Genomic DNA, 26,950 nt, shown 5'->3' with positions numbered 1-26,950 from the left:
CACCGGCCCCCGGAAGGTCAGCGTGTGAAGGAGCCGGTGGTAACGCGCGTCGCCCCGCTGTTACTGAAGAGCGACGGCCGAACGGGCGACCGCGGCCTGAGGCGGTGGTGAGGGGCTGACGGGCAGTTTGCGGCGAGGCCATGGAGGGCGGCGGGGGAAGCGGCAACAAGACCACCGGGGGGTTGGCCGGCTTCTTCGGAGCCGGCGGAGCTGGTTACTCGCACGCGGATTTGGCCGGAGTCCCGCGTAAGTACCGCGCGCGGCTCGCGATCGTTTCTGCAACTCGGCCCGGCGTGCGGCTGCCTTGCCCTCTCTCACTTGTTGGTGCTCACGGTCCGCAGTGGCCGTGGTGCGGTTCGTGTGTCTCTGCCGCCCCGTCAAGACCGAGCAAATGTTGGGGGCCATGGGTCCCCGACAAGCTCTCTGGAGTTGACGAGGGCTCAGAGATGTTGCACGTTTCCCTCCTTCCGTATCCGAGCCTCGTGCCTTCTCTCTCCTCCCACACGTTTATCTCCTCGTGTGGTGGGCTGTGTGTTTGGCCCTACGTGAAGAGGAGGGCCCCGCTCTGCACGTAAATGTATTCCAAACAGGATCCCGTAGAAACCCTTTTAGCGCAAAGCCGCCTCTTCTACCCCACAAAGTCGCCGACAGGTCGGAACCTCAATAGTACAGGGAGGCGACCGAGAGAGGAGCCGGGACCCGGGAGGGGCTGGAGGTGAGCTGACCTTGCAGGTCCCCGGCGGGAAGAAAGACTTTCGGGAAAGGCGTGTGCGAGGCGGAGGTGCAGAAGCGTGAACACCGTGCCTTGGCCCCTCCTCGTTCCCGGGAATATGGACTCCAGGTCCGCCGGACGGCGTGGGATGAGGAGAACTCGGACTTAAAGATAGTAGGGACTTGGAGGATAATGGCGTGATAAAACTGTTTTCTTTTTTGATAATTCTTGTATTTCTCTAGGTCCTTTAATGCTCAAAAACAACAACAAAAATAAAACCTTTTCCAGTTCCTAGTGTCACCTGTGTCAAAACTGCGTCTAGAACACAGTTTATGTGTACATCGTAGGAGTCTGAGTGTTGGAGCACAGAGGCGAAGCGTTGTCATGTTAACTGGACTAAGGTTCAAGGCTGAACACCATTCATTGAGCACCTACAACGAGCCAGTGACTTTAATGGACTTAAGCAGTTAATTTCTTTTTTTTTTTCTTTGTAAGGCCGCTGCTTTCATGGAGTTTACATCCTACTGAAGTGAGCAAAGTAACAAATAAAAACACTTCAGTTAGAGTTAAGTGTGCGTAAAGGCAGCAATGCCAGATCATGAGATGGTGCTGGAAGCAGGAAGCCATTTGAGAGTGGGTCAGGGAAAGCAGCTCAGGGGTGTTGATATTTGGGCTGTGGCCTGAATGCAAATGCCTGGGAGGAAGCAGACCTGAAAGTGTCTAGTACCTGTGTCCTGAGAAGAAGGCATGTTGGAGGAACAACTGTTAGATGTGTCTACAAAATTGCAAGAGAGTTGGAGCGGTAGGAGATGCTGAGCAGAGGGGCAAGGAATGGCAGCTAATGTAGTGTTTGTAAGCCATGGTGAGGAGTTTGCATTTGTAAGTGTAAATGGCTGCCATACAGGCTGATTTCCGTTTCTGTAGAAGGTGAATTGAAGGGCCCTAGCCTGTTTGGCCCAGTGGATAGGGTTTGGCTCAGTGGAGAGAGCTTCGCCCTGCGAATCAAAGGTCCGGGGTTTGAGGTTTGAGTCGGTCAAGGGCGCTACCTCGGTTGGGTTGCAGGCTCCTCCCAGGCCTGAGCCCTCAGGGCGTGGGCAGGAGGTAACCAAATCAATGTGTTTCTCTCTCTTTCCCACTCTCTAAAAATCAATGGAAAAATATCCTTAGATGAGGATTTTGTTTTTTAAGTGAATTGAAGGGACTACTGTAGTGTAGTGAGATTTAATGGTTGGACTAGGATGGTGTCAATAAAGACAGTGGTAACTGACAAAATACAAGATAGCTATTGAATCGGAACTACTAGGACTTTCAGTTGATGAAAAGACCAGAGTCATAGGAAATGCATAGATTTGTGAACAATCAACTAAGATACAGAAGGATCCAAAGATTAAATTTAAAATGTGAGAAAGTTTATTTTCCCTGATAGATTTTTCTAACTTCAGTTAGTGGGATTCCAGTCTGGCCCTCTTGCTTTTCCATTTTCTCTCGTCCTAACCCCCATCCCTGTGGTAATGGCCAGAAAATTGTACCCTGCCACAGTAAATCAACTCTGTCAGCAACTGTCAACATGGAACTGCCATGAAATATTTATTCACAGCACACAGCCCAAACACTGTTTCTCCCATGGAATTATTTGGTTTCTTGTCAGTTTCATTTTGCAATTTGTACAGTTGGCAAGCACTCTTGTAGCAAAGTAGAAAGAAATTAGCTTTATAATTGACCTGGCCTGTGCTTCCTTATATGTGTGGGTGCCTGAGCCACCACTGTAATACCTGGTTTGGGATTGAAGGCAGGAGGAGGAGGTACCCCCAAAACTGCCAGACAAGAAGGATAAGCATAGAAAAGTGAGAGGAAATAGCACATTCAATGAGTCTGTGAGTCAGAATTGCAAAACATGAAACAAGAGCACAATTAAAGCTAAATTAAAGAACTTTAAACTTTTTGTTGCAATATGATGCTTTGTTTTCTTCTAGTGACTGGTATGAATCCTCTCTCTCCTTATCTAAATGTGGATCCACGGTATCTCGTGCAGGTAAGATTAAGACTAGTCCTTTTATGGTTTTACTAGTTAGGTGCTTACCATTAAAAAAATTTTAAATGTTAGGTATTTATGCTGACCTGATCTGTAATATGTATTTTTGGAGGCACCAGTTCTCTGGTATCTATTCACCCTTTTTTCTCATAAACCCTAGGGATTTGGCCTGCAACTCTCCCTGACATTAGTTGATTAAATCTCTTTAAAAGGTTTTGGGGTTTGGTTTTTTCCCCCATATTTTTTAAATTGTGGTAAAATAACACTAGCAAAATTTGCTATATAACTGTTTTTAAGTGTTATGTTCACTGTCACTAAATACATTTGTACAACCATCACCACCTACTATATCCATAACTCTTTCATCTTGTAAAAAAATGAAACTCTGTAGTCCCCCCTTTCCCGTAGTTTCACTTTCTGTGGTTTCAGTTACCCATGATTATCTTTGAAAATATTAAATTTAAAAATTCCAGAAACAAACAGTTCATAAATTTTAAATCACAGGCCATGCTGAATAATGTGATGAAATCTCCCACTTCATACAGCACAGGACATAAATCATCCCTTTGTTCAGCAGATTGACGCTATATATGCTACCCTCCTCTTAGTCCAGGGGTGGGCAAACTTTTTGACTCGAGGGCCACAATGGGTTCTTAAACTGGACCGGAGGGCCAGAACAAAAGCATGGATGGAGTGTTTGTGTGAACTAATATAAATTCAAAGTAAACATCGTTACATAAAAGGGTACGGTCTTTTTTTTTTTTTTAGTTTTATTCATTTCAAATGGGCCGGATCTGGCCCGCGGGCCGTAGTTTGCCCACGGCTGTCTTAGTCACTTAGTAGCCTTTTCTGTTATCAGAGAGAGAAAGACCCACAACATTCACATAACTTAATACAGTGTATTGTTAAAATTGTTCTGTTGTATTAGTAGTTGTTGTTAATCTCTTACTATGCCTATTTTATAAATTAAACTGTCATAAGTACAGGAAAAAACATAGCAGGTATAGAGTTCAGTACTATTCACAGTTTCAGGCATCCACTGGGGGTCTTGGAACAGATCACCCATGGATAAGGGAGGACTAGTGTACCCATTACAAAATAACTCCTCATTCTACTCTTCCCCCAACCCCTGACAATCACCCTTCCGTCTCTGATTCTGTATACTCTAAGTACCTCAAATAAATGGAATCATACAGTATTTGTCTTTTTGTGACTGGCTTATTTTATTTAGCATCTCATTCCATTGAATAATACTACATTTTGGTTATCCATTCATCTGTCCGTGACACTTGTATTGCTTCCATGTTTTAGCTATTGCAAATAATGCTGCTATAAACATGGTGTATAAATATAAATACCTCTTTCAGACCCTTCTTTTAATTTTTTTTTTATTATATAGCCAAAAGTGGAATTGCGGCATCATGTGGTAATCCGTTATTTTCTGAAAAATTGCCATATTGTGTTCCACAGCAGCTGTGCTATTTTACATTCCCACCAACAGTGTTCAAGGGCTCCAATTTCTCTATATCCTAACCAACACTTGTTATTTTCTGGGTTTGTTTTTTTATCATAGCTATCCTAATGAGTATGAGGTAGTAACTCATTGTAGTTTTGATTTGCATTTATATCTCCTGTGGAGAAATGTCTGTTCAAGTCCTTTGTCCATATTTAAATTGGGTCTTTTTTTGTTGAGTTTTCTATATATTCTGAATATTATGTCCCCTTAGCAAATGCATGATATAAAAATATTTTGTTCCATCCTAGCTGGTTTGGCTTCGTTGATAGAGCATTGGCCTGCGGACTGAAGGGTCCCGCTTTCGATTCTAATCAAGGCACATGCCTGGGTTGCAGCTTGATCCCCAGAAGGCAGCCGATCAATGATTTTCGTTCATCGTTGATGTTTCTATCTCTCTCTCCCTTTCCCTTCCTCTCTGAAATCAATAAAAATAAATTTTTAAAAAAATTAAAAATGGCCCTAGCCAGTTTGGCTCAGTGGATAGAGTGTCGGCCTATAGATCGAAGGGTCCCAGGTTCAATTCCAGTGAAGGGCACATACCTCAGTTGCAGGTTCCTGCCTGGGCCCTCATCAGGATGCATGCAAGAGGCAACCAATTGATTTGTTTCTCTCACATCGATACTCCTCTCTGTCTTTCCCTCTCTCTAAAAATTAATGGAAAAATATCCTCAGATGAGGTTTAAAAAAACAGCACAAATGGAACTGCCTTATGACCCAGCAGTTCCACATCTGGGAATTTATCTGAAGAAACCCAAAACACTAATTTGAAAGAATATATGCATCCCTATGTTCATTGCAGAGTTATTTACAATAGCCAAGATTTGGAAGCACCCCAAGTATCCATCAGTAGATGAGTGGATAAAACCACTATGGTACATTTGCACAATGGAATACTACTCGCCCGTAAAAAGGAAGAAAATTTTACCCTTTGCAACAGCATGGATGGACCTGGAGGATATCATGCTAAGTGAGATAAGCCATTCAGAAAAAGACAGGTACCATATGATTTTACTCATGTGGAATTTCATGAACAAACTGATCTAACAAGCAAAATAGAGACAGACTTAAAGATAGCAAGCAGATAGCTCTGGTGGTTAGGGGATTGAGCAAAAAGAGAACTTGTGGACATGGAAAACTGTGGTGATTGCGGTGGGAGGGAGAAGGGATGTAAGGGTATAGAAAGGACAAATGGTGATGGAAAAAATAAAAGAAAAATAAATAGCATTCCAGTAAAAATATTGGCATGATTTGTTATCCTATGTAATAAAAGGGTAGTATGAAAATTGTCCCCTCAACCGGGAGTTCGACCATAGGCAGGGCCAGCTCCGGGAAGGGAAGGAGTACCCAGCTGGCAGCCCCTAGGGACCCTACCAGTGCACGAATTTTGTGCACTGGGCCTTAGTAAAGTTATAAGAAATAATTAATAGTAAGTTAAACACAAATGAGGAAGTATAACCTGGGAATCTTTAAATGAAATCTTAAATCCTTACATATATAAAAAAGTATTTAATTACTTGAGTTTATTTTATTAGATCAGATTATTAATATTATTCATAAGTCTATGCATGAACACTTGAAATTAGGGTTATACATTTTAAGGTTTACACATTGGCCTCAGTATTCTATTGTTTTGGGTTTCGTTTTGTTCTTTTCTTTTAATCCTCACCAGAGGACATGCTTAGAAAGAGAGAAGCATTGATTGCTGCCTCCTGTATACTGCCCCCCACTGGGGATCAAGCCCACAAACCAGATATGTGCCGTGACCGGGAATCAAACCAGCAACCTTTTGCTTGGTTTTTTATTAGGATATTGGATTAAACTGATCGAGAAACTTCAAAGAGTTTTGTTAGCTATCTCAGGAATGCAAGGTTGATTTAACATTTGAAAATCATTGTACTGTGCCATATCAGCAAAGAAAAGAAACTACACGATTAGCTCAATAGATGCAGAAAAGGCATTTGACCAAATTCAACATTCCTTTGTGTTTTAAAAACACACACACACACACACACAAACAATAAACTAGGAATAAAGGGGAATGTCTTCAATCTTTTTTTTTTTTTGAAAACAGTGAAGTGTGTAGTATATATTTCACCCCAATTTTCTACAAATATATGTATTCATTGATTCAGAGAGGAAGAGGGAGGGACAGAGAAGCACCAGTGATGAGAATCATTTATGGGCTGCCTCCTGCATGCCCCCTACTTGAGATGGAGACTGCAACCCAGGCCTGGAATTGCACCATGACCTCCTGGTTCATAGGTCAACGCTCAACCACTGAGCCTCGCTCATCAGGGTCAACCCAACTTTTAAAAGTGTTACTTTTAAAGCGAAGGCTGCACAGGTGCCGTTTGAATGAGCACAGGTTGTGACTTAGTGGAGTTTTAGGCGGTTAAATGTCTTCAATCTGATACGGTTTTTTTAATCAAAATTTCCAAAGCTATGGGACTGGGTGAAGGTGGACAAAGGGATGGGAGTGGGGATGGGGACATCTGTAATAGTGTCAACAATAAAAATGGAGTTTTAAAAAAATCCAAAGAGAGAGAACTCATGTGGGGAAAAAAGCCAAAGCTAACATGGTGAAAATCTCAGTATGTTCCCACTAATAAGGAACAAGACAAGGATATCCACTCTCTTCGCTTGTCTTCAGCATTGTCTTACCAATGCAGTTAGGCAAGAGAATGAATGGCATCCAGATTGATAAAGGAAGAAGTAAAACTATCTATTTGAAGATATCATGATCTTGTGTATGGAAAATCCTAAGGGTCCGGCCGGCATCGCTCAGTTTTTGAGTGTCAACCTATTCACCAGGAAATCATGGTTGGATTCCTAGTAGGGGGCTTGCAAGAGCAGCTTATCAGTGATTCTCTCATAATTGATGTTTATCTCTCTTCCTCGCTGAAATCAATATAAATATATTTTAAAAAGAAAGAAAATCCTAAGGACACCACAAAAAACTTAGTTTTAATTTAGAATTTCAGCAATGTAGAATGACACAAGATCAGTATACCTAATTAATTATATTTCTATATAATAGCAATGGACACCACAAAAATGCAAGTGCAAAAACAATTCCATTTACAATGATATCAAAAGATAAAATATGTAGGACTAAATTCAATAAACATGCAAAATTTGTACTTTGAAAACTATAAAACATTATTGAAAAAACTTAAGACAAATAAATTGAAGGTATTCCAGTTTCTTAGAAGGTTTAATATTGTTAGAATAACAGTAATTTCCAAATCAACCTGCAGATTCAACAGCCTCTATATCAAAATCTCAGCAGGCTTTTTTGCAGAAATTGGCTGATTTTAAAATACATATGAGAATACAAAGGATACAAAATAGCCAACAATCTTGAAAAGAAGAGCAAATTGGAGCATTCACACATCCCAATTTCAAAACTGATTCCCAAGCTACAGTAATTAAGACATTGGTGCTGGCACAGGATAGCTCTATATATAGATCAACAAAATAAAATTGAAAGGCCAGAAATAAACTCTTCACATTTATAGTCAGTAGGTTTTCAACAAGGGTATGAAGACAATTAAGTAGGGAAAAATTGGTAATCATATTTTTATAGAAACCAAGAGCTTTAATTTCATGGATTCCTCCCCCAACCCAAATGTAATTTGACCAGGGTCTACTCCCTCAAAATCTTTGAAAAGCTTTGTTATATGAAACAGTACTTTTTTTTTTTTTAATCCTCACCTGAGGACATGTTTGTTTGTTTGTTTTAGAAAGAGAAGAGAGAAACGTTGATGTGAGAGAGAAACATCAGCAGTTGCCTCCTGCATGCGTCCCAAATAGGGATCAAACCAAAGACCTTTCAGTGTACAGGATGACATTCCAACCAACTGAGCCACACGGGCTAGGGTGAAACAGTACATTTTTATTAACTTTAAAAGCCCCAGTGACAAGTAACCATCACATTATTTTCAAGTCACTGTATATGAATGAAGTATATTTGCTTTCAATCCTCGTCGTCTTTTTAGTATAGTTGACCCTAACAAAGAGTAAGTTGGTAATGACATGCATTTGTACTTACTAATGTTCATCACAGCCATTTTTTAAATTAACTATTTGTAATTAATGACTCATTTTTTGATTGAAAGATACTTACCTCATCAAATCAAATGTCACATTTCTAAAAACCTCAAACCAGAAGCATAATTTAAAATTAAGTCATTAATTTGAAATTCAGGAAGCACCCAAAATTTACAAAACTGTCTAATAATCTAATAATAAAAGCATAATATGCTAATTAGACCTGATAGCCGACCGTCCTTCCAGACAAAGCCGAGGGGGCTTCGAGGACCGAGGGCAGGCCGCAGCAGCGGTGGCGGGGTGATGGGGGCAGCACCTTCCCCTGATTGGCCCTGTCGCCTCACGCAAATGGAGGCCAGACTGTGGCTTAGGCCCGCTCCCCGTGGGACCTTTGTTTAGTAAGTGCATTCCTGATTAGGAAAATCATAGCTCTGCACTGGTTTTAAGCCGTCAGTAGGACATCCCCTGATGGCTCCTGGACTGTGAGAGGGGGCAGGCCAGGCTGAGGGGACCCCCACACACACACACACCAGTGCATGAATTTTCGTTTATTGGGCCTCTAGTATATGAATATTATTCATGGTATGGCATCTATTCAGTGTGTGCTTATTGCCCAGCCAACCATTTTTGTGTGATAAGAGTAGATGTGTTTGCTTATTTGTGCAATTTTTGCTGAGAATATATGCATAAGGCAAAAATCAAAATCCAGTGCAGAGCTATGATTTTCCTAATCGGGAATGCACTTACTAAACAAAGGTCAGCATTTCACAAAGGGACCTGTTAGAGAGTTGCTAAATGTGTATGTACTGTCCTTCAAGGGCTTTTTCTAATCATTTTTGTGTGGAGAGCTTGGAAAAATGTATTGAACATGTCCTTCATAAGAATGTATTTTATTGCACAATTAATCATATAGTGTTCTTAGAGTAGCATTTCTTATCCTAGGGTTCGGTTCATACCAAATTTTGTGTATGCATTTATTGGAAAGAGGGTCTATAGCTTTCTTTGTAAGATTATCAAAGGAATAATTATTAAGGTAATTTTGCCCTTGCATAACTGATCCAAACTATTGTGCTTTTATAGTTTCTGCTCATTTTTTTTAATGATCATTTGCTCTTACACATCGTAAAATGGTGTTTGATATGGAATGAAAGTTATTTTCTCCTTTCAGACTGTTACTCTGTAAATGGTTACTTCTCATAGCTTTCACTTTACCTTTTTCTAGGGCTGTTCTTCCTAAACTCTGTTGCACTGTTGCTTCAAATTTATTATTACACCAGAGGCCCAGTGCACAAATTCGTGCATGGGGGCAGGGGACCATGGGAGGTTGGCCACTGGCCCCAAGGAGGGAGCCAGCCCTCAGCCCCCTTGGGAAAGGGGCCATGTCCACCACAACCCACCACTGGTTCCCCATCCCAGCCCAGAGCCCAAAGGCCCTGGTGGGTGGGGAGAGGAGGCAACAGTCGCCCGGCTGGGCGCAGAAAGAACGGATGCTGACATTGACACCCCACTTCTTCCCCCTCTTCCTTCCCTCGCTGCTGCACCACCACTGCGGCAGGCAGGCAGCTCCCAGGGAAGGGAGCGAGACAAATCCTTGTGTCGAGGGCTGACTTTCATTAGATTGCAGTGAGGGAGCTGCTCTGCTATGTATGAAACACCAACCCAGAAGCAGATCTCTCTGAATGGTTTAGCAACAGGGACTGATTTGGGCCGGCCGGCTGGGGGGAGGGGCCCCAAGCGGTTGGCTGTAGGAGTGCACTGACCACTAGGGGGCAGCTCCTGCTTTAAGCGTCTGCCCCCTGGTGGTCAGTGCGCGTCATAGCGACTGGTCGGTCGTTTCCGTAGTTCGGTCATAACGGTTGCTTAGGCTTTTATATGTAGAGATAAGGCAAATTACATACAATCTGTAAAATTTACATTGAGAAGCACAGTTCTGAACAAGGATCCTTCCTAAGAATGCAGGTGCATAACTATATATGTTGTATATTTCATTTCACTTTGATTTAGATGTTGCTGTTGTTGCAGAAAGTTTTATTTTTGTTTAAGTATAGTTAAGTTTTAGTTAATTTAAGATGATACTTTCTGTGAAAAACTACTTTAACAAATTAAAAAACACTCTGCAAGTACTCTGTCTTGAGAGGAGCTCAGCTTGGTTTTCATTATTACTCCTTTAGGATACAGATGAGTTTATTTTACCAACCGGAGCTAATAAAACCCGGGGCAGATTTGAACTGGCCTTTTTCACCATTGGAGGATGTTGTATGACAGGTGGGTGTAATAAATTTTTTAAGTGTTCTTAATCTAAGTGGTCAAAGATGCTTAAAATCATAAACAATTAGAATATTTTATGTTTTTCATCTTTTTCTGTTATATAAAAAATGAAAAAGAATCAAAAGTGCAGTTGTTTTTAAATATAAAGATGTATTATTTGGATGAATTGTTAACTATGATTTACTAGGGGCTGCATTTGGGGCAATGAACGGTCTACGGCTAGGATTGAAAGAAACCCAGAACATGGCCTGGTCCAAACCAAGAAACGTACAGTAAGTCTCATGTAATCATCTGATGTGGTAATGTTGACTATTAACCACTACTCTGTCGGTTTGATGAGCACTATCTTGTGATTACAAATGTTGAGAGTATTGATAAACTTTTTAGTCAGTCTTTTTTCTTAGTCAAAATAAAAGGAACTAAGAAATCGAGTTAGTGACTCTTAAGCTTTTTTTTTTTTAATATGTATTTTATTGATTTTTTACAGAGAGAAAGGGAGAGGAATAGAGTTAGAAACATCAATCAGCTGCCTCCTGCACACCCCCTACTGGGGATGTGCCAGCAACCAAGGTACATGCCCTTGGCCGGAATCGAACCTGGGACCCTTGAGTCCGCAGGCTGACGCTCTATCCACTGAGCCAAACCGGTTAGGGCGACTCTTAAGCTTTTAAAAGGAATGATTTTTGAGCCAGTGTCCCTCAGTCAGCTAGTGCTACCCCAACCTAATTTCTCAGTTACACCTGTTTCATTCTGCAGGCCTACAAAACCTGCTTTTCAAATTTTCGAATGATTAGTATATTATTTGGATTGTTCAGGGGCATCCAGAACCATAGGGTAGTGAAGAAATAAAAAGGACATAAGAGTGATTGCTAGATTCGCTATTACTTGAATTTAACTTCACTTTCCACTTCTGAAGTGGAACGCTACAGAAAATTTAAATCAAATTCCTAGAACTTAGAGGTAGTTCCAGAAGGAATAAGACAGTTTTCTAAGAAAATTAGAAGATCAGAAAGTGTATATAATATATATCTTCACCCAGCTTAAGAAATAAACATGACCAGTCCCTGTTGACATTTCCTTAATATATTGTTTAGTTTTGTATGTTTTTATACTTTATATGAGTGAAATCACAGTATACATATATTCTTTTTTTTAATGAGAGTCTTGTTGGTCTTATTTTTTATTGTTACTAATTTTTTTAGAGAGGAAGGGAAAGGAATAGAGAGAGAGAAACATGTATGAGAGAGGAACATCATCAGTCAGCTCCCTCCTGCAAAGCCCCTACCAGGGAGTGATGCCACAACCTGGGCATGTGCCTTGACAGGGAATTGAACCAGCAACTGTTGGTTCCTGGGTCTACACTCAACCGCTGAGCACACCAGCTGGGCTACATATATTCTTCAATGGCTCACATAGAACACTTGAAACTCCATCTGCACTATTTGTTGTTTAACCAGCAGGTGGCAGCAGGTGTCTGCTAGAATTAGACCTTGGGGAATTTGAAGGTAAATTCCTGTTACTGTGTTGATCGTTGCCCTTGCTTTACTAGCCCAGCTTCTTGACTATTCATATATATATACATACACACACACACACACACACACACACACACACATATGTGTATGTGTGTGTGTATATATATATCCTTAATATTTGTTCCTTACTCCGATAATTTTTTTTTTACTTTTTGTGTTGTGGAAAATTTGGAATTTATATAAAAGTAGGCAAAATAGTACAGTGAACACCAGTGAACCATAACTTATGCTCAATAGCCGTCAACCAAGACCAATTATGTCCCATCTTCTTCCCTTCCATATTATTATGAAACTAATTCCCAGTGTTCTATCATTAAATATTAATTTAGAAGATCTAGAAAAAATGACCTTTGTTTTTTAAAACAGTAATGTTATTAATTTTTAGAGAGTCAAATTAGTTTTCATTTTTTAGAAATCTTTCACACCGTTTTTTAGGTAATCATGCTGCTCTTCCTAGATGAGGAGACAGCATTTAAAAATGGAAAGAAGATAGGGTTTCAAGCTAGACAGATCTATGTATCTTCAAAGCCTAGTTCTATTATTTGTTATTTTGTAATCTTAGGTAAGCTTTCCATACTGTCTGCCTATAAAGATTGTTGAGAGATGATTAAAGTTAGAAGTAAAGGCCCAATATGTGGAGGTACGGTGCCCAGTTGCATCCCAAAGAATTTTACCAATTTGCAGTGCTATCAGCAGTACAATACTATGAAAATTAATAGTTTTTAAAGCTTGTGACAGCCCTAGTCAGTGTTGCTTAGCTGATGAGTGTTGTCCAATGCACTTTCCGGCCATCGGTTCAATTCCTGGTCAGGGCACAAACCCAAGTTGCGGGTTTGATCTCTTGTCCGGGTACATGACGAAGGCAGCCGATCAATGTTTCTCTCTCACATTGATGTTTCCATCTCTCTCTCCCCTCTCTTCCTCTGTTTAAAAATCAATCAAAAAAAGAGTGGTTTCTGTTTAACAATTTTTTTAAAAGGCTTGTGACAAATGTAAAAACAACGTGCTAAACTTTAAATATATTGGTAAATAATTGAAACAATATACTTCTCTATAAACAACCTTTTATAAGTAACACAAATTTTTATTATTGAGCATTAATATTTAGTTATTTTTTTTGTTTGCTGCTATAATTCTCTAATACCCAGCAGTAGTCAGCTGTCCAGACAGATCGTTCCTGTGATGGTGTTACACTGCTGGGAGAGAAATGTCCTGTCTTCTTCCTCCAGTTGCCTCGGTCACTGTTCTGGTGGCATCAGGCACTGGTGCAAGGCAGAACTGTGCTTCCTTGAGAGTGTGCTAAGCATCCACTTTGGCTGCTTAGTTCTAGTGTGGGAGCAGACACAGCGTGCTTTCTCTGTGGGTTCTGGTTGGTTTTTTCCTTCTCTTCGAGTACATATTTATTTTTAATTCTGCCCTATGTTCTATAATATTCCATGATTTGATTCTACTTAATATTCTCAACATATACCCCTCCCCCCAAAAAAACCTTAATTGTATGCTACTTTGTTCATTATAATGGCCATGTCAGTTTCTATAAACTTTTTTTCTTTTTGTGTTTCTGTAAACTTCTTATAAAAATACATTTCAGGCTGTCATTCAAAGCCTTTATGTGTTTGATATATATTTAATAATCTTATATATGTAAGAAATTTCCTTACTTGTTACTCACAATGGTTGACGTTTTTAACATACCTTCATTTATATTTCTATAAAGTAAAAGCCATTCTTACTGAATTCTGAGGAGGTATTAAGTTTTTTTCATGAAGAAAACTTGGAATTGGATTTATACTTTTTAAGTAGCTGCAATTATGGTTTTTCACATTACTAGAGGAAATAATGATTCTAAATGCAGATTCTTTGTCTTTCTGCCCTTGTAGGATTTTGAACATGGTGACGAGGCAAGGGGCACTTTGGGCTAATACTCTAGGTTCTCTGGGTAAGTAAAGATTTCACTTGATAATAAATTTTTTTCTTTTTTTTTTTCATTGATAATAAATTATTAATGAAAAGAAAGAATGTACACATATCATGAACAATTTGATCAACCAAAATGTTTTAAATTCTAGGAAGAACAGGAGCTACATAAAATAATCCCAAGGTGCTAATACCATCTGGTATACCATTTCTGAATGTTTTAAATCTTTTAAAACTCTAAAAAAAAAAACCCTCTAAGTACTCTCCTATCCAAGCACGACACCAAATAAAATCATGAACCTTTCCAAATACCTTCTTTGCATATCCGGAGTCATAGTCACATGCCTGGATTAGTGACTATAGCTCGTCCTCCCTTTTGTTTTAAGTGAGTATACATAGCATTCCATCATATGGAAAGTCCCTTTCTGGACCAGTCTCTTCCTGATGGGCATTTTAGTTGTTGCCAGGCTTTTGCTATTACAAACAGTGTTCAAGTGATCCTGCTGGCAGCATGGGAAAGCAGCAGGTCAGCCACAAAAATCTGCTCTGCCCTCCACCATAAGCCAGCTGCTTATATTGGGTAGGAGGACAAAGATTACATGGGAAAGTGGGCCCAGGGTAATCGTTACAGGTTACAAGTCATGCAGGCTTGGCAGAGGGGCGAGGCGGGGGCATGGGGAGTGTCACATAGGGTGGGGTGGAGGGGTCAAATGTGGCAGTTTTGAGAACGGGTAAGAAAAAGGGTTAATGCGGCAATTTTTCAACTGGTGTGCCTGGTACATGGGAACTTTGATGCTAAATCTAAGAAAGTCTGGGTAGAACAGAATGGCTGAGTGATCACTCTTTATACCTTTGAATACTTACAGAATGATGACTGCAGGATACATTTATCTAAGTATAATTTCTATACTGACTTTTAATCACCATTGTATTATTGATGTTCCATTTCCCCTGTAGCTTTGCTTTATAGTGCATTTGGTGTCATCATTGAGAAAACACGAGGTGCAGAAGATGACCTCAATACAGTAGCAGCTGGAACTATGACGGGCATGTTGTATAAATGTACAGGTAGGAGATTTTGAATAGAGAGCTCTCTAATACACTTGAAGTATGCTTTTGATGCATAGATTTCGAGGAAACTGCATCTTTTTTTTTTTTGCAGTATAATCTAGTGTTCTCAGAAACCAGAGATTGTTACGGTTTTGGTTTGTTTAGTTTTGGTAAAATACATATAAGATTAACCATCTGAACCATATTTTAAGTGTACAGTTGAGTAAAGTTAAATATATTCACATTGTTGTACAACCAATCTCCAGAACTTTTCTTCATTTTACAAAACTGAAACTACTCATTAAGCAACTCTCCTTTCTCCCTTCAGCCCCTGGCAACTACCATTTTGCTTCCTATCTATGAAATTGACTGCTTTAGGTACCTCATGAAAGTGGAATCATACAGTATTTGTCGTTCTGTGACTGGCTTATTTCATTTAGTGTAATGTCCTCAAGGTTCATCCATGTTACAGCACGTGTCACAATTTTTTTCCATTCTAAGCAGATACTTGGTTGCTTCCACCTTTGGCTACCTTGAATAATACTGTTATGAATGAACATTAGATAAACTAAATACCATTCAATTTTGAAAATAAAGTCCTAAGAGTTGATCCAAAATGGTCTGGGGAAGATCAAATATCAAATTCTCCTCTAAAATAGAAAAATAATTGACATTCACTGAACTATGATTATACTCTCAGCAATGAATACTTAATAATTTGTTTTATTTAAAACTGTGAAATGAGAATCACACTCCAGCTTTATAGATGAGCACAGTATTAAGACGACCTTTTTCAAAATGTCATATAAGCAGTGACAGCCTCAAATTTTTCATCATGTCAGTTTGTTTGTTTTTTTAATATATTTTATTTATTTTTCACAGAGAGGAAGGGAGAGGGATAGAGAGTTAGAAACATTGATGAGAGAGAAACATGGATCAGCTGCCTCCTGCACACCTCCTAGGGATGTGCCCGCAACCAAGGTACATGCCCTTGGCCGGAATCGAACCTGGGACCTTTCGTTCCGCAGGCCGGTGCTCTATCCACTGAGCCAAACCTGTTTTAAATTACTTAATTAAACTGCTTAAGTTCTTCACTCCTGTCTCTGAAGAGCACTTTCATTTGTTTGATTGCTTTATTATGTCTGAGACACTTGATTAACTGAGTAATTCTGTTTATTAGGAATTCTTTCATCACATGTATCAGGTAGTATTTTTGCTCAATTTTTACGAGAAAGAAATGTGAGAAGTCTCTCATGATTATAAAGTCCAAGTTTTCCTATCATATCTAGAGTGAGAGGCTTTTCTGTATTGAAATAGATTGCATTTGGAATTTTATTCCTAAAAGCTCACACAGCTTCTTGCACTATGTATGGTGTGTTTACATGCAAACAGTTTCCAGGTAGAATATGTCCATGAAATGTTGCCTTGGCATAGAAAAAGCTTATTAAAAACCTAAAATCACTTTCACATTGAAAATCTGTAGGGTCAGACAAAAGAATTTTAAATTTTAATTGGCAGCACAAAGGTGGCACTCAGCCAGAAAGGGTTTTTAAATAACAAATTAATATTTTAAAAAATGAAGATTTCACAAACTCTGGAATTCCAGCTTCTTTTTAATAAATGGAAGACACCAAGCTCACACTGTATGGTGGCAAATGGCTGGAGCAGAACGGGGAGCCACTTCTACCCCAGTGGGTGGGCATGGAAGCTGAGTCCCCACCATTCCCTGTTTTCTTACTCAAAGTAAGCCATTATTGGCATTTCCTGTGTTAGGAGCAGTTCTGAATATACAAATGCAAATTATCTAATTTAAGGCATTATGCATATTTAAAAAATAGAAAGGAAAAGGCTGAATACTTGATATTATCAAAAGAAATGGTAGCCAGTTTTCTGTGTCAAGGACTTCCTTGCAGTAATAGCTTGGGACAGCTTCCACATAAATTATGGAATAGAAAGCCTTTGGCTCAAAAGAGAAAAAGCAAAAAAGATTATCCATTAGTTCTGTCAGGTGATGAGTTGGTTGCAGCTCCCTTTCTGTTGGGGACCATAAAGGAAGGTAAATGATCTCCTGAACCAAAATTCCAGCATTGCTTCCCATCCCTGCCTCAACAAAGGCAGATTGGTGTCTTTTATTGATTTTGTGTGGCAGGAATGCAAATGTGTAACTTCAACTTTCAGATTTGGAAAAGAGTTTGGGCACTCTGGTCTAGAGCAGCATAAACTGTTAGGGGAGGAATTTCACATTTAGGGAATGGCTAATTCCTGCTGACCTAAAATATTTGCAATCCCCAGTGTATTCTTCAAAATATAATTTTTTTAAAAAGAAGTATAGCTCTGGGGCTGTCACTTTAGCCCTAACCAGTTTGGCTCAGTGGGTAGAGCGTCGGCCTGTGGACTGAAGGGTCCCAGGTTCTATTCTGGTCAAAGGCACATGCTCGGGTTGTGAGCTCAATCCTCAGTAGGGGGCGTGCAGGAGGCATCCAATCAAAGATTCTCTCATCATTGATGTTTCTCTCTCTCCATCTCCCTTTCTCTCTGAAATCAACCATATATATACATATATGTGCGTGTGTATGTATGTATATATATACACACACAGACACACACATATATATCTATAATAATCCTATCTAATAGTATACAAACAGGGTAATTGACCGTACCTTCGCTACGCCTCCCATTGGCTAATCGGCGTGATATGCAAATTAACCACCAACAAAGATGGTGGTTAATTTGCATACATAGGCTCCAAGCGGTGGAGCAAAGACTGAAGGCAAGCCAGAGCAGGGAAGGTGGAAGGCGGAAGGCGGCTCTAGCCGGGACCGTGAAGAGCGAAGGCCTGGGTCCCGGGTATCAGAGGAAAACCTGTGCCCGCGGCCAAGAGAAGGGAAGGCCTATTCCACGAATCTCTTCGTGCAACAGGCCTCTAGTAAAAGTATAATATGCTAATTAGACTGGACAGCCAGGCGAAGCCGGAATTTCATGCATCAGGCCTCTAGTATAAAATAATAAATGTGTTTAAAAAAATGGGGGAAGGACTTTAGAATGAAAGTAGTATGATCCAATGTAGCCACTTCAGTACAAAAGTAGTACTTTTGCAGCTACTTAGTAGAAAGAAAAATTATGAGGAAAATACTACATGACAACATGGGCTATTGTAACCAGACAACCAAGGAGTCAGGGCTGCCTGTCACTACGTGAGCCAATTAGGCAGAGACAGGGTTGAATCACACATGAGCGTTTATTCCAACCCTACTGGCAGCATGGGAGAGCAGCAGGTCATCCACAGAAATCTGCTCTGCCCTCCACCATAAGCCAGCTGCTTATATTGGGTAGGAGGACAAAGATTACATGGGAAAGTGGGCCCAGGATAAACATTACAGGTTACAAGTCATGCAGGCTTGGAGGGGTCGGGGGGGTCACATAGCGTGGATGCCCTTGGGCGCCCCAGGGCCAGATTGTAGGTAATAGGGGCTGGGGTTGTAAAGAACAGGTGCTTCCAGGATAGATTGTCTCAGCCTCGAGGTTATAAATCTCTCCATAACCATAGGCAGTTCTTGGGACAGGAGGTTGGACTGCATTCCGATGTTAGCTCCCATGTCCCAAGGCGTACAATTCCCAGCCAAGAGAAAATGTGCTTTCTAATCAGAACAGAACCATCATGGTTAACAGCATGATTAATGTGTCTCATAATTAGTTTCCAATATTCTATTTCTGCCCCTGACATTGTCACACCAGAAAGAGGCTAATTTTTTTTAATCCTCACCCAAGTATATGTTTATTGATTTGAGAGAGAGAGAGGGAGAGAGAGGGGGAGAGAGAGAGAGAGAGAGAGAGAGAGAGAGAGAGAGAGAGAGAGAGAAAGGGAGAAAGAAACATCTATCAGTTGCCTCCCATACGCACCCTGATTGGGGTTTGAACCTGCAACTTTTTTGGTGTACACTGACACTCCAACCAGCTGAGCCACCCTGCAGGGTCAAGAGGATAATTTTTAAAGTAATAATTCTGATGATACCATTTTTTAAATTTTGCCCTAGCCGGGTTAGGTTGGCCTGTGGACTGAAGGGTCCTAGGTTCGATTTTGTTCAAGGGCACATGCCTGGGTTGCGGGCTCGATCCCCTGTGTAGGGCATGCAGGAGGCAGCCGATCAATGATTCTCTCTTATCATTGATGTTTCTATCTCTCCCTCTCCCTTCCTCTCTGAAAATCAATAAAAATATGATTTTAAAACATTTTCCATTTTATTTTGTTAATCCTCACCGGAGGATATTTTTCCCATTGACTTTTAGAGGGAAGGAGGGAGAAAGAAGAACATCAATGTGAGAGAGGCATATCAATTGGTTTCCTCCCATACGTGCCCCGACCTGGGCCAGGGATCCAACCTGCAACCCAGGTATGTGCCCTTGACCAGGAGTTAAAACTGGGACCCTTTGGAGCACGAGCCGGCACTGAGTGACACCGACCAAGGCAATTTTCTTTTTTTCCGTCACCATTTATCCCTTCTATGCCTTCTTTCACCTCCCCCCATATACAAGCTGTCTTCCTGCTCTCTGTCTATGAGACTATCTCTATTTTGCTTGGTAGTTCAGTTTGTCCATATGATTTTAGTTCAGACCTAATGTTTACTTAGTGAGTTATGTAAATATTTTTCAGAAGGCGTGAAATGTCATTATTAGATTTCCTGTGGCATATGAAGGTATTTAATAATAGCCAGTATTCTATCAGAACAAGAACAGCTTTAGTTTTGCTATTATCCATAGTTTTGGAATGATTTAGAGGCTGGTCACTTACCTTCAGGAAATAAGGCCTCAGAAACCAAGACATGAGTCCCCTGTCCCACTCATAAAAAATCCCTGATCAGTTAATCCTGCTCCTTCCATAAGAAAGTCATCTATAAAAGCAAACTAAGCAGAAGTAAAAAGATACACAAATCCAGTTAATCAAAGTAAGCAATTGTTATCTGTTGTTATTAAAAGGTAATATTTATCCATGAATGCCAGGCCTTCAAAATTAAATTCTGTGTGTCAAAAGGAGGAGCCTCTTGATGACTTTTTCGTTTCTGTTACTGGTATCAGCATTGTTCCAGCAAATAAAAATGCATGTAACATAAAATAGGCAAAGGGCTAACTGCCATAATACATAAAACATTTCAACAAATCACTTAAGTAAAAAGTGGAGTAAGGATATGTCAGACTCCTCAGGGGGAAAATACAAATGACTGCTCAATGATAGAAGTGGTTTGGTCTCACAAGCAGCCAGGAAAAGTAAAAGAAAACATTAAGATAATATTTTTCACCAACTGGCTTAAATAAGGTGATGGTAGATGGCATTTAATATTGGCAAAAGATAAGCAAGTGTTTTGAAGGGAAATTTGGCATTAGTTATTATTTTAAATATGTAGATCCTTTGCTCAAGTAATCTAACATTCGGCAGTTTATTCCACAGCGAACTAAGGCATACATGCAAAACTTTATGCCCCAAGGCTTTTGAGACTCACTTCAAGGAGAAGGTGATGTTTGCACAAAGACTGACACATGAGGGAGCATGTGAGGTGGGAGTCTGGAGGGAGTGATATAGGTAAAGGCCCTGCAGCATGAGTTCAAAGGCATTGGGAGGAGTATTTGAATCTGGGGTCATAAAAATGGCAAAGGCCCAAATCGGTTTGGCTCAGTGGATAGAGCGTCGGCCTGTGGACTCAAGGGTCCCAGGTTCGATTCCGGTCAAGGGCATGTACCTTGGTTGCGGGCACGTCCCCAGTGGGGAGTGTGCAGGGGGAAGCTGATCGATGTTTCTCTCTCATCGATGTTTCTAACTCTCTATCCTTCTCCCTTCCTCTCTGTAAAAGATCAATAAAATATATATTTTTTTAAAAATGGCAAGGGACCAAATCATGGAGCAGATAGAGCTTAACAGGCCACAGGAAAGAATTTGGCTTGCCTAGACATCCGTTAATCTTACCTCCTAAATACTAGCATTTATTTTTACTTGTAAACCTTTAATTGTTTGTAACTTCCAGAGAGTGTTAAACTTTCACTCTTCTTCTGAGTACAAAGTTTATACCAGGAGATATTCACTCAGGGTTGATAAACCCTCTAAAACTTGCATAAGATTCTGAAAGAGTCTGGGACACTCCCTACCACCCACAGAAAAGCCCCCTTGAAAAAGACTAAGGATCTGTGAAAATAGTCCTAAAAGGAAGCAGTAACGTGGGGAGTCAAAAACAGCTGAGATGTGTGTAGTGTTGCACGGAAGAACTGGCACTGCATGGGGGAAAGGGGTGAGACTGTGCTGAGGGAAGCACAGCAAAGTCAGTGTCTGCTATTCAAAGTCATATATCACTTCCACTCTATAACAGCAACGAGAGAAAAAAACAGGGAAGCAGGAACCAGCCTCCAGTGACCCAGTCACCTTGATTTCTACCTTTTTCTCACTATTCCCTCATTTCATCAGTTGTGACCACCTGGTTCATAGGTCTACACTCAACCACTAAGCCACACCGGCTGGGTTCCATTGATTTTTAGAGGGCATGAAAGGGAGTGGGGGAGAGAGAGAGAGAAACATCCATGTGAGAGAGACAGATCAATTGGTTGCCTCCTGTAAGCACAACCACAAAGGCTAGGGATCAAGCCTGCAACCAAGGTACGTGCCCTTGACCAGAATAGAACCCGGGACCCTTCATTCCACAGGCCAATGCTCTATCCACTGAGCCAAATCAGCTAGGGCAGCAGTGGGCAAACTACGGCCTGCGGGCTGGATCCGGCCCGTTTGAAAAGAATAAAACTAAAAAAAAAAAAAAAAGACCGTGCCCTTTTATGTAATGATGTTTACTTTGAATTTATATTAGTTCACACAAACACTCCATCCATGCTTTTGTTCCAGCCCTCTGGTCCAGTTTAAGAACCCATTGTGGCCCTCGAGTCAAAAAGTTTGCCCACCCCTGAGCTAGGGTGATAATCATATTCTTTAGAATCATGAAGATAAAGACAATTAGGGAAGGGAACAGGGGATTAAGGTGAGGATGGGACTGCACCAGACTATTGTGCATAATGAAAGTCTTTTAGTACTATCTTGACTTTTAAATTATGTATTGGGCTACTTTGATAAAAACAAAAGTGAGTAAAGATTTAACAACATAAAAAGTAGGCATTACTTTGGGAGTGGGGTGGAGAGATACAGTGTAGTGAGTACAGAGTTTCAGTTTTGCAAGATGAAAGTTCTCTGGAGATGGATGATGATGGTAGCACAGCATTGCCAGTGTACTTAATGCTACTGAACTGGACACTTACGGTAAATAACCATGTTACATGTATTTTAAAACAATTTTTTAAAGTAATACAAAACAATTGTCAAGTTCATGCAAAATTTTGAATGTTTAGTAGCCATCTCAGTGTGTGTGCAGGTAAGGTTGTTGTTCTAAAGCAGGGGCCACCAGTTCCTGTTTGCCAGATGCCTGTCTATTCCTTATGCTTTACTTTTTTTTTTTTTTTTAGCTACATTTTAAATGCTTATATAAGTACTGCATAATAGCCTTTGGTCCCTCAGAGCCTAAAATACTTATTTTCTGTCCATTTTAAGAAAAATTTGCCAATTCCTGCTCTAAAGTAATTATCAGTTCAATATATAAGCTCTGCCATTAGCCAGCTCTCTGCCTCCCAAAAGGCATTTAAAGATTCTGGGCCTCATTTCCCGTGATTAGAAGGAATATTTGCCCTCGCTGGAAGAGTTGTGTAAGGACCCAAAAGATGGAAGGTAAATCTGTGAAACACGTCTCTTGTTTGTTGTGCTTTACAGACACCGACCGTTGGCCTTATTTGATTACTCTGTGTTCAGAACAAGTTATTTGCTAATCAACTTCCTGTGCTTAGTTAGCCAGAAGTTGATTACAGAAAGCTTAAAGCCAACGTCCTCAAACTTTTAATAGATCAACCAGTTGGAAAACTCTAAAGTTAGTGGTAAGAGTTAAAACTAAAACATGGCTGGTATGTGATAAAAGGCTACCCTAGAGTAAGGATTAACTGTGCTTAGTACATCAAACACTGCATATTTTTGGTGTTTTTTTTGCTGGAAATAATTTTTTTCTAGTCTTCAAAGTAACTTGATTTGAACTAAGTTTGTTTTATTTTGGTCAGAAAGTAGAAAGCTTTCTGGGGGATAAATTGTTAATGATTACTTAATATGCCATTGATGTCCCAAAGATCGGAAAGCCTTCCAGTTTCATTGTTACCCCAGTGCCTATGCCCAGGAGGGGTTCATCTGATGGCTGAAAACTAGTGTAAAAATCTTCCCAAAAGGGTCAAGTAGAAACTATGTTAAGATACTCAAAGCAGTGGGCCACTGGCAGGCAGTTAGCAGCTATTTCCAATCCCTCAGGCAGACTTCAGAGCTCTGGGTCTGCAATCTCCTAACCCAGTGGCCGGCAAACTGTGGCTCGCAAGCCACATGTAGCTCTTTGGCCCCTTGAGTGTGGCCATGAAGTTTCAATCGCGCTGTACATGCGCGCCCACTCGTGGTATTTTGTGGAAGAGCCACACTCAAGGGGCCGCAGTTTGCCAACAGAGCCAAATATCAACAGTACAACAATTGAAATTTGAGAGCCAAATTTTTTAAACTTAAACTGTATAGGTAGGTACGTTGTTACTAACTTAATTAGGGTACTCCTAAGGCTTAGGAAGAGCCACACTCAAGGGGCCAAAGAGCCACATATGGCTCGCGAGCTGCAGTTTGCCGACCACTGTCCTAACCTAAAGGTCCAGGGAAGTTAGTCCGAATGTTTGATCCCAGGAAAGAGTATCTGCGGAAATTATTGTGCTTTCAGTTCCTTGCCTTCCATCATTTTTCTGATCAATAGCAGTGAGGCCACCTTAGCTTTTGCTTTGTGTTGACTCAGAATGGTTAGAGTATTAAATTTTTGTAATCTGTTTATACTCATTATACTCAAACGTTTAGGTTTAGTGACTGAGCCATAGTGATCTTGCAGATAGCTTAGTTTTTATTCTCCTGAACTTTGTAGTTTTTTCCATTTTAGGAAATTGGTCTAATTATAGTTCACTTTCAGCCCATAGAACTTTTTATTGACATACTCACCAAAAATAATTCATAGGTCCTTATTAAACTGAGATTGTTTTAAATGAGCAGATTGAGTGTATATTACTTTTGTTTCAACCACATTGAATACAGTTGCAAGTTAAACTGCAATGCCTAGTCTAACTATAACAAGATGATATAGAGATCTGGACTTCAAGGAGATATCTCCTATTTAAATTTTTCTGATGTTTCTGACTCTCCCCCTCCCCATATTTGACATCTACTTATAGATGTTGTGTATGCAGTTTCTGTTTGGGTCTGTTTAAGAGAGATAATTAGGGCGTTTCATAGTGGAAGCCTAATAAGCAGCTCAGCTATCAGAACTCTTCAGACTAGAGAGGCTCCTGGAAGGAGTGGCCATTTAATCTATCAGCTGAAACCATCTGGCAGGACATTCATTGCCGAAATGGTTGAAGTGAATTTGGCAACATCACTGAATTTCACAGAATTTCCTGTCTGACCTCAATAAGGTAATCACTGGATTGCAGCTCCATTCCCTTTGCGATCCTGACACAACTTGAAAAAAATACTCCACAGGTGCAGAGGTAGCTGCCTAAAGTTTATGGTCCCTACTTGTTTACGAAACTGTAAAAAACAACAAATACTTAAGTTACTTTTGGTAACCCCCATTTGTCTTAGCAGACTTGGGGGCTATTTTCAAATAACTGGTTGAAACATTTTTGTTTCTGCATTTCAAATAAAATATCTATTGCTGATCCTTTTCAACAGGAAAACTTTTGTTGTTAAGCAGAGTCTAATCCTTGAATGTGTTGTTAAGCAAAGAGTCTAATCCTTGAATATTTTCAACTAGTGTGATGATGCTAAAAGCCTCATTGCTTTGTAGTTGTGGAAGATTGGCACATCAGTGTAGGAATGGGGGCGGGGGAGTGGTGCTTCACCAGCACCTAACTCAAACCTTCATTATAGCCACTTACTACCACTACTTGAATCTTTAAAGTTAGTATTTTCAGAACATGTGCAGAGTCCAAAGGCTGCTCACTATTTCCAAAGAGAGTGTCACCTTGTCTATATTATTGCCTTACGTCAGTTGACAGTGCCAGTGAAGTCTGTATTAGCAGGAAATACTTTATCTGGCTGAGACTTCAATGATAAGCATAAGATCTTTAAAAGTATTGTAAGAACAAGTCAGATTGAGAAAAGTCAAGAAATTATTAATACTGATTCTTATGTAAAAATTGTGACACTGAAAAATGTTTTAAATGAAATATAGTATGTATATTAAACAGATCATTTAGGGCAGCGGTTCTCAACCTGTGGGTCGCAACCCCTTTGGCGGTCAAACGACCCTTTCACAGGGGTTGCCTAAGACCATTCTGCATATCAGATATTTACATTACGATTCATAACAGTAGCAACATTACAGTTATGAAGTAGCAACAAAAATAATTTTATGGTTGGGTCACAACATGAAGAACTGTATTTAAAGGGCCAGAAGGTTGAGAACCACTGATTTAGGGCATTTATCTCCTGATTGGTTTATTGTATCACTTGTAAAACTTTTACTCTCCCCTTGGGATGGAGTATTTATAAACATGAACGCTATGTCTCCATCTTGATACTCATTTAATCCTTTGGTGCTAGGACACTATGCAAAACAAATCTCTTTCTCTCTCCCCCAGGTGGTCTTCGAGGGGTAGCACGAGGTGGTCTAGCAGGACTGACACTTACTAGCCTCTATGCACTATATAACAACTGGGAGCACATGAAGGGCTCTTTGCTCCAACAGTCACTCTGAAGATTCTGCCAACTTGTGACTAGAGGACACTTTAGTAGTCATGCAGATCAATTTATGAGTCCATCTGGAGTTCTCTTCTATACCTACAAATAGTTTGAAAAATTGTGCAGATTTCCGAATTGCTGTGATGAAGATGGTTGACTAGACTGGCTTTCCTTCCAGCCATTAGTGAGTTGAAGCCAAAACCCTTTGGTGGCTGAGTAATATGGTTCTTTTTCAAGATCTTGCACCTGTTCTCTTTGTTACCTCTTGAACTGGAAAACCACTTACTCCCATCATTCAGGTCATTCTTGTTGTCAGTACTATATCACCATGTTTGTTCATTTAATGATCCAAGACTGTAATATTGCCTTGTATTCCCAATAAAGTGTGAAAAACCAAAGTCCACTCCAACGTAAACATAGTGGGTGTTTCCATTTAAAAACATCTTTCTGATTTTAAAGTGAAATTTACTCTTAGCATTTTTTTTTTTTGCCCCAACTAGGCTAAAACATGTTTTCATGTTTGAATTGAAATGAAGGGTTACTGGCAGTATTAACAGATGGGTTAAAATTTTCCTCCAATAGAGTTGACACTAAATAACCTCAAGATACTTCAGATTAAACATTATACCATTAGTGTGCTAGAACCACCTGTCCAGTGATCATGCTCAATTATGTATATATTAACTGGTCCCCTTTCTGGGGATAGTTAGAAAAAGAGATGTAATAGATAAGAGTTTTAAGTTTTTAAGGAAGCCTTGGGAAAGTGAAAGGAAATAAAGGCAAGTTATTTCTAGTTTCTATATATGAAAAAATAAAATTGCACTGCAGATTATACATATATAATAAATTCTAAACAACTGATGGTTATGATTGGAAAAAGTGGGGCCTTTTTGGATGCATCTAGTAAGGAGGGATTTAGCAGAAAGTTTTAGCAGATTGAAAATTAAAAGGAATAACATGAAGAGTTTGTAGCAACAGACTGAAAATGGAAGTTAGTAGCAGCATACCTGTTCTTGCTATTTTATTGAATATAAAAATTTTTGTT

At 40.0% G+C, this 26,950-nt stretch overlaps 1 protein-coding gene and 1 non-coding gene across 2 annotated transcripts; both read left to right on the top strand.

The window, feature by feature from the left end:
• The first annotated feature begins 1 nt into the window (after position 1).
• Positions 2-26,308, top strand: LOC139022104 (mitochondrial import inner membrane translocase subunit Tim23). Its single transcript, XM_070433174.1, has 7 exons — positions 2-246; positions 2,686-2,744; positions 10,482-10,575; positions 10,766-10,850; positions 13,994-14,052; positions 14,988-15,098; positions 25,806-26,308. Exons 1-7 carry the CDS (start codon positions 141-143, stop codon positions 25,919-25,921), a joined length of 630 nt encoding a protein of 209 aa, XP_070289275.1. The 5' UTR covers positions 2-140; the 3' UTR covers positions 25,922-26,308.
• On the top strand, positions 13,257-13,459 carry LOC139022288 (small nucleolar RNA SNORA74). Its single transcript, XR_011473663.1, has one exon. It is a non-coding gene; the product is annotated as a small nucleolar RNA SNORA74 (small nucleolar RNA).
• Positions 26,309-26,950: the final 642 nt, after the last annotated feature.

The sequence above is a fragment of the Myotis yumanensis genome, unplaced genomic scaffold (genome assembly GCF_028538775.1).
Source record: "Myotis yumanensis isolate MYYU_CA2020_CCGP unplaced genomic scaffold, mMyoYum1.0.hap1 SCAF_13, whole genome shotgun sequence".
Lineage (NCBI taxonomy): Eukaryota > Metazoa > Chordata > Mammalia > Chiroptera > Vespertilionidae > Myotis > Myotis yumanensis.
The sequence above is the reverse complement of the archived record's forward strand: the minus strand, read 5'-3'. Positions and strand labels throughout refer to the sequence as shown.

What these genes read in the sequence shown, in the direction of transcription:
- LOC139022104 (XM_070433174.1), top strand. Translation starts at nt 141, where the DNA reads ATGGAGGGCGGCGGGGGAAGCGGCAACAAGACCACCGGGGGGTTGGCC. An exon ending in TCCAAACCAAGAAACGTACA is followed by an intron (nt 10,851 to 13,993) that starts GTAAGTCTCATG and finishes CTGCCCTTGTAG; the next exon opens with GATTTTGAACATGGTGACGA. An exon ending in CATGTTGTATAAATGTACAG is followed by an intron (nt 15,099 to 25,805) that starts GTAGGAGATTTT and finishes TCTCTCCCCCAG; the next exon opens with GTGGTCTTCGAGGGGTAGCA.